At 43.0% G+C, this 7,985-nt stretch overlaps 1 protein-coding gene across 2 annotated transcripts in view; it reads right to left on the bottom strand.

The window, feature by feature from the left end:
* The window catches only part of HMGN3 (high mobility group nucleosomal binding domain 3), a 46,596-nt gene extending 38,819 nt beyond the window's left edge, over positions 1-7,777 (bottom strand). Inside the window, exon 1 of one of the 2 annotated variants that reach the window (XM_045294629.1) lies at positions 7,645-7,777. In XM_045294629.1, the coding sequence (XP_045150564.1) occupies positions 7,645-7,659 (15 nt within the window). In that variant the 5' untranslated portion in view covers positions 7,660-7,777. The remainder of the gene's footprint in view (positions 1-7,644) is intronic. The other variant, XM_004696296.2, reaches the window with a different exon arrangement.
* Between the last annotated feature and the right edge of the window lie 208 nt (positions 7,778-7,985).

Here is a 7,985-nt window from a genome sequence, read left to right as displayed (position 1 = left end):
GAACTGTTCTCAGAAAAATTAAAAAACCTAAAAAAATGCACATTTTCTAGAAACACACCATCTACCTAACCTACCTAGCTTTAGACTAAGAAAATTAGAAAATTTATTATTTATAATAAAAATAATCAGTTTATTAAAAAACTCTTAATAACAACAAAAGTCGTGGCCCAAACAGCTTCCCTGATGAATTCTACCACACATCAAAGAGCTGACACCACTTCCACTCACACTGTTCCAGAGTATATGTACATATGCTTGGCAGAGGGTATTTCTACATGCTTATTTACATTGCAGCAAATATATCAACCAATCTGGCGGTGCATACAGGGGAAAAGTTATGAAAACTTCTTAGGTAGACCCAAAAGCCTGAGGGAATGAGTCCCTGGGCCTGGCGGTTCAAGGCCATAGTCTCAAGGGGCATCAAAGTCATTTGACATAACATGGTCTACAAAAACAGTGTTCTACATCCTACACTGGTGATTAACAATAGGGGTCTTAAGAGCTCCTAAGCAGCCACCTAAGGTAAAACTACTGGTCTTTTGCAATCCAGAACAAAGAAGGGAGAAGAATCAAAGAAATGTGTAAACAATGAATACAGTGGACGAATGAACCTCAGCATCCACACAACCCTGAGAACAGAAGCACTAGATGGTGCCCACCTACACTAATTGCTCTGAGAGGAGTAACTTTAGAAAGTCCTGGGCAGAGTGGGAGATAAGATGGAGCAAAATCAAAGTCATAAAAAATGACCGAGTATATACTCTTTAGATAGAGCCTAGTGGATATTTGAGACTGTCCTTTAGTTATCCGTTAGGGCTGGGAGTGAACTCACCCCTTTGATTCAATTTTCAGGTCTCTGAAGGGAACCCAAACACTAGAAAGATAAGAACACCTTAAAAGAACCAACCCTTTGAGATCAAGATGGCAGCATTTACCCAAGGACAAAGCTCAGAAGGGTTAGGAGAGAAGAAGGAATGGAAATGAGACACAGGAAGAAAGTGGAATAAATGAAATTACATTCTGGGGCTTGCAATCAATGAGATCAAATACAATGTGTATGAACTATGGAATGGGAAATGGATTTGTAATGTAAACCTTCCTTCAAAAAACATTAAAAAGTTAAAAAAGGTATTAACCATGAATATTAACAGTCTTTTAGGCAAACAAGAAAAAGACAAAAAAATTGCTGGGCAGTTTCTTAAAATGTTAAACACAGACTTTCCTATGACCCACCAATTCTACTCCTAGGAAGCGGCCAAAGAGGATGAATGAATCTGTCCAGGAAAGCTTGTATGCAAATATTAGTGGCAACATTTTTTATAATAACTCAATCCATATGTCTATGAACTCCTGAAAAGATAAACAAAAAAGGTATACTTAATCATATTGGGCATTTAAAAAACTGAAGTACTGATATAAAGTACAATATTGACGGAACTTTTCTGTGGTCTGGGGTTGGAGAAGGGATTGACTACAAAGAACATAAGAGAACTTTCTGGAGGGAAGGGTTTATGCTAATGGCTGTACAACTTTACAAATGATTTACTAAGTCACTTCTCTCAGGGCCATCGAGTGGATGCTGACTCAGAGCCGCCCTACAGGACTGGGGAGAACCTCCCCTGTGAGTTTCTGAGTCACTGTTGACTGCAGTAGTGCTGCCTTTCTCCCGTGGGGCGGCTGGTGGTTTCCAACTACTGAGCTTGTAGGTTGCAAGGACAGGTAACCACTGTGGCACCAGGGCTCCTACTGAGTCATCTGCAATTTGTAAATACAATTGCAATACAATTTGAATTTTATGAAACTTATGTATTTAAATTAAATGGAATTTATGGTACTTCAACCATAACTCATAAAGCATTTTTTAAAGTGCAAGTATACACCAATCCACATTTGTGCGACTGAACACCCAAATCTTTGCTAAAGCTAACACCTTGCAATCTTTGCTAAATGGATTGGTTAAAAAAAGCCACTTCTCCTTGGTATGTATTTTTCATTGATCCCTCTCACTCACTGCGATCAAGCCAATTCCAACTCATAGTGAGCCTACAGGACAGGGCAGATGGCCACTGTGGGTTTCCTAGACTGTAACTCTCTAAGAGAGTAGAATGCCTCCGCTTTCTCCTGTCTTTGACCTCTATCGAGTAAAGCTAAATATTTTCTGTGGATTGACTGAATGATTTTTTTCATTACTATAAGAATATGAGACCTCTTCATCTTCTTAAAATAGCAATTTTTCCCCAGTGATATGTGGTTACAAATATTTTATACCCGTTTTTCAACAAGTTTTTTTTTTGCCATATAGAAAATATCCATTTTCATGTAACCAAGTTATCTGAATTTTCATTTAGTTTCTATCATTGGTGTTATGTCGTTATGACAATTGCTATTCTTTTGAAAAAATAACCAGAAAACTTGAGTATTCTTAAATAAGCATCTCTTGGGCCATAACCAACAGTATTGGGCTTTTAAATTTTAAGGAAACAGATCAAAGGATAACAAATTTCACAGTAGAGGAAGGTAGCCTTTTCTTCCTTATACCTGTATTTTAAGTATAAAGATACATTACTGTATGTATCACACATTTATGAATTTTAGAGAATTTCTGATGTGATACACTAGGCATATCTAATAGGTCTAGTGATTAGAAAGTAGAACAACTATAATAAAATGAGTAAGAAAAAGGATGTAAAACTGTGTTTGCTTTTGCTAATCATTCCAGGGCTGTGATTCTAGGTTATACTGGCTGATGCCCCTTTGTAGAACATCAAATTGTTACATAGCGATGTGACCAGTGCAAGCATTCCAGGGTGTCAGACCAGAACAGTCTAGAATTCAGTCAATCTTTGTCCTACCACTGCCCGAGTCCATGAGTGTTAGCATTTCTCCTGCTATTATGCTCATTATCAATGTGGGGGGACACCCATTCATTAACAAATATTGGCAATTTTTCAATTTTATTTAAATCTCACAAACTCAGGAATCTTCATTGCTTAGGTCTGTCCAAACACAAAACAAAAAAAACCTCACTGCCATCAAGTTGATTCCAACACATAGTGACCCTGTAGGACAGGGTAGAACTGCCTCTATGGGTTTCTGAGAATGAAACTCTTGACGGGCGTATAAAGCCCTGTCTTTCTCCTGAGGAGTGGCTGGTGGTTTCAAACAGCTGACCCTGTGGATTGCAGCCCAATACATAAGCACTTTTTCTCCATGGCTCCTGCCAAGGGATAAACTCTTTATAAGAACAGTGTAGTAGTAAAAAAAAAAAAAAAAAAGTAGCTATGGTTATTACACTCAATTATCTATATAAAATTTACAAAGTAATATAATTATTTACATAAAATGGCATTATGGCATTGAAGCTATATAACTAAGCCATGGTCATGATAAGGCACAATTAGAAGAGGCATTCAAATGCCTGAGGACAGAGAGTACACATCCCCCTGCCCCTCTCTCTGTATATTAAAGTCCTGTCCACATTTACAGGTCCCTGGATGGAACGAATGGTTAAATACTCAAGCAGTAAGCTGAGGCTTGGCTGTTTGACCACAGGTGGAGGTACCTCTGAAGCCAGGGAGGTCCATCTACTTCTGACAGGTTCTAGCTCTGAAACCCCTACAGAATTCTCTGCACTCATGGGGTTGCCAGGAGTCAAAATAAAATTGATAGCAGCTAACATCTGCCCTTACTCTCAGGACCAACCCCAGTTCGTTCTTCTTTCCCTATCTGTCCTAGAATATAAATAACCTGTTGCGGTGGACTAGCTTCTGACTCATGAAAACCCCATGTGTTACAGAGGAGAACTGCTCCATAGAGTTTTCTTGTCTGTAATCTTAGGAAAACAAACTGCCAGGCTGGTCTTCTAATGTGCCACTGGGTGAGTTCAAACCACCACAAAGTATCTCACTTACAAACCTCACCCTAAAGTATAGATAGGGCAAAAGCAAGATTTTAGAATCCACATTATGCACTCTGGAACATACAGAATCTATGCTATACATTATGGAACATATACACAACCATGATGCTATTTGTTTCTTTTAGATCACCTAATTGAATATAATACAAGTTCCACAGAAGCAGTAAATTAGACACCCCATGAGCACAAACTGTGCGTCCCCACACCATTGAAAGAATGCTAGCACTCCAGGTGTTTGCATCTATGTTATTAGCACTGCTTTCTGCTCTGCAGAAAACTTACTCAGACACTCCTCAAGAAACTGTTCTTGACATCTGAGAAAAGAAGGCAAAAGGGGCCAAGATGGCTCAAAATATTGTAGGGTGCTTTGACTTATTCAACTATAGACTGAGCAGTTCTTCAGTCATGAAATAACCCTGAAGTAGAATGGAAATGCTTTGGTAGTTACTTGAGCATTACTGATCGTGAAGAGCTATGGGTGGCAGATTATCTCAGGCATTGTTCTTTATAATAGAGATATGTTTTACTAATAACAACTTCCCAAGGTAATTCCAAGGAACTTCATGCTTTCATTATGTACTTCGAGGTGTGACTGTAAAATGGGATTGCCATGATTTAAAACACACACACACACACAACCAACAAACTCACTACTACTGCATCAGTATCAGCTCATAGTGACCCAATAGGACAGAGTAGAACTAATCCTTGGAGTTTCCAAGACTGTAAATCTTTATGGAAGTAGACAGTCTCATCCTTCTCCCTTGGAGCTGCAAGTAGATTTGAACCAGACCTTGCTAGCAGCTTAAGAGATAACCAAGTGTGTTAGTCTGGGTTGACTACAGAGACAAATTCACAGACACTCATATGTGTATAAGAAAGAGCTTTTTATAAAGAGCAGATGTATATTTAGAAAACATCCCAGCCCAGTCCAGATCAAGTCCATAAGTTTGATATTAGTCCATATGTCTTATACTAGTCCATAAATTCCTCTTTAGGCTCAATGAGCACATGCAATGGATGCCGAATGCAGGAAGATCACAGGCCAGTGAGAAGGTCTTGTGGATCCAGTGGCAGGGTAAGCATCTCAATGTTGGCACAGTCTCCATGTGCCTCCTCCAGCTCTCTGAGAGTCTCAACAGCAGGAGAGGAAAGGCAGAGAAAGTGGGTCTGACCTCCAGGGAGTTATTTATCTCCTTCCTGCCTCCAAATGAGGTCATCAAGCTGCAACCTGATTGACAGGCTAGACTCCACCCCTTTGCTCAATTTGACAGGAGGTTACGTAACTGCCATGCCAAGCGACTACACCATCATTTGTGGCTGTTCCTATTTGGTATCAAACCAAAATTTTGGGCTCCAGATATATATGACAATTTTTCTATCAATTATGGAGATGTTTCATGTCTGAGGTCCTAAGAGATGAAGCAAGTGGTAGCACAAAGAAATGCTTCAATGCTCAGTATGCCTGGACAATTTATTCAAAGGATGCTTTGCCTTCTGGGAAAATGAAACCATGATAAACAATGTTTGCAAAAGAAAAACAAACAGTTCTTCTCTTTCACCATCTTTAGTGTGTCCGCTATCCAGCCATGGACACACATGAAAACTAAGAGTAATCACTTCATCAACTCTGGTCCATGAAGGACAATAAGGAACAATTCCTTCCAACACCTCCAACCCAAACCAAAACACCAGCCATTGAGTTGATTGCAACACATAGCGACCTTATATAGAACAGGGTGGAACTGCTGCTCAGGGTTCTTGAGACTGTAAATCTCATGATGAGAGCAGAGTCTCATCTTTCCACGGAGATGGTCTACTGGATTTGAACTTCCAGCTTTTTGAACATTAGCCCACAGAGTCACCGGGCCATGGACCATTATATCTAGAGTGCACATTTAGCCTACTATGGATATCCAAACTTTTGTTAATAATTCCCAGGCAAGGTGATAACACCAACGTGCTCTCTAATCCTTCTTGACAATTAGTCCTTTTAAAACTCTACTAGTTCTTAACCATCAGATAAATAAATAAAATACTGACAATGACTGCATATTTTCATATCCTCATTCTAGTGTTGTTCTTTCATGAAAATTAAGTTGAAATAACACATTTAAACTATTAGTACCCTTAATATGCCAATCATTTTCTTAGGCAGAGGTCTGGGCGTTTTCTAAATTCCTTTTGACCCCACCCACCACTACATGCAGAGAAGGAATAAATAATGGCTGAGAGTAAGGACTTGGGATATACCACCTCTCATGAAATGTTTGCTGTTAGCATTTGACTGGTGAGATATTGGGCAATTCATGCCAAGTCCCAATTCAATGGTGATAATTTCTCCAGGTCGTCTGTGGATTGAATGAGTTACTGCGAATCAAACCTTTTACACAATGCATGGCACTTGCTGGCATGTGCACATTATCCTACATTAAAACAAACAAGTAGATAACAGTTGCCCTGAGTCAATTCTGACTCACAGTGATCTCATGTCAAAGTTCTACAAGGGGAGAAGTTTATCCCATCGGGGTTTCAATAGTGGATTTTTTTAGAAGTAGGCTGTCAAATCATCTCAGCACCCACAAGCCTCCAAGGTGCTTTTAGGTTAGTAGTGGGTCCCTTGAATTGTTTGTGCCACCCAGGGACCCATAAACATTAAGAAAAAAAAAAAAGATTACGCCTTTTAGAAAGTGGAGAAGACACCAAATTCTTAAAAATGGCAGATGAGTGGGCAAATCTGGATTTAAAACACTTAAATGTTTTCTCATGTATTGCATTCGCTCACACATAAATCAGTCCAGACTTTAGCTGATAAAGCGGGATATTATTTGTAAGTGTGCTTCAAATCTAACACTGGTTCACCGGTTGACAGGAAGCGCTGGGGCCAGAGGTGGGAGGATACAAAACATTACCTTAGGAGCCAGCCGCCACACACTGGTTTTCTATGGGAGAAGGACCTCCTGCCTTGGGGCAGTAACTAGTCCCTAGTGGACACCAAGGGGGAAGAAGGACCCAGGCGTGGTACTTGCTGTGAAGGGCCAGCGCGGAAGGGGACACAGCTTAACAAGGGGCGTGAGATGTCACTCAAAGGCGCGGATCCCGCCTTTCCCACGCGTGGACTCGGCGCAGGGGGAGCCGCGGGCGCCCGCCGTCTCCCACGCTGCCCGCTCCGCGGCGCCTGCAGCGATCGCGGCGGGTCCGGCCCCGGGCCCCGGGCCCCGCCCGCGCCGTCCCCAGCCCTGACGGACACCGGAGTTGGTACATACGGGTCTGCGCGGAGGCGAGCCGGAGGGCGAGCGCCGTTTAAACATGGCTTTCCCTGCCTCCTCCCTCAGCCTCGGAGCCATCGCGGCGCACCGGCCGTGGACCCGGCCCACGGGGGCGTCCGCGCAGCATCTGCCCGACTTCGCTCTCCCCTCGACCTCCCTCTGCGTCGACTTGTCGTCGCCCCTTCGTGTGTTCCCTCTACTTCTCCGCGTGGCAGTTTGCTCTCGCTGCGGGCGGGGGAAACCAGGCCAGCGGGAATGAGTTCAAGAGCGGGACCGGCGTCGCGGGAGAGAAAGTAACCTTTAGAGACCGGAGAAGACGAGGGAAGACAAGCCTGCAACAGGCGTCTGAAAACCAGCGTGCGGAAGCAAAGAGGACCGCGACCTTCCATTGCCTGACATGGTTGACTGTAAACACAATTTAAAGGCCTTTGAAAAAAAATGTTTGGCAAGTCTTACCTTTCTCTTCGGCATGACTGCGTTCGTGAAGCAAAAAGTAAAGCCACGGGCTAGAGCTGCTGCTGCTGCTGCCGCTGGATGCTACCGCCGCTGCAGCTGCTCGCGCGCAGGGAACCGCGTAGCCCAGCCGCCCCACCGCCCCACTCGGCTCCCGGCTCCCTCCAGGCCCCTCTACTCGCTCGCCTCCCCGCTCCTCCAATCAGGAGCCTCGCCACCCGACAGCGAGGCCTCATTGGCTGCAGGAACGTTCTAAATTCCACGAGGACACACCCACCACCGCGCGCGCTGTACGCGCTGTTGTAGTTTCCACTTCGCCGAAAAAAATCTGCCCGGCGACTGAG

Source organism: Echinops telfairi, unplaced genomic scaffold (genome assembly GCF_000313985.2).
Source record: "Echinops telfairi isolate 266 unplaced genomic scaffold, ASM31398v2 ScPeMD7_3533;HRSCAF=4204_0, whole genome shotgun sequence".
Taxonomy (NCBI): domain Eukaryota; kingdom Metazoa; phylum Chordata; class Mammalia; order Afrosoricida; family Tenrecidae; genus Echinops; species Echinops telfairi.
The sequence above is the reverse complement of the archived record's forward strand: the minus strand, read 5'-3'. Positions and strand labels throughout refer to the sequence as shown.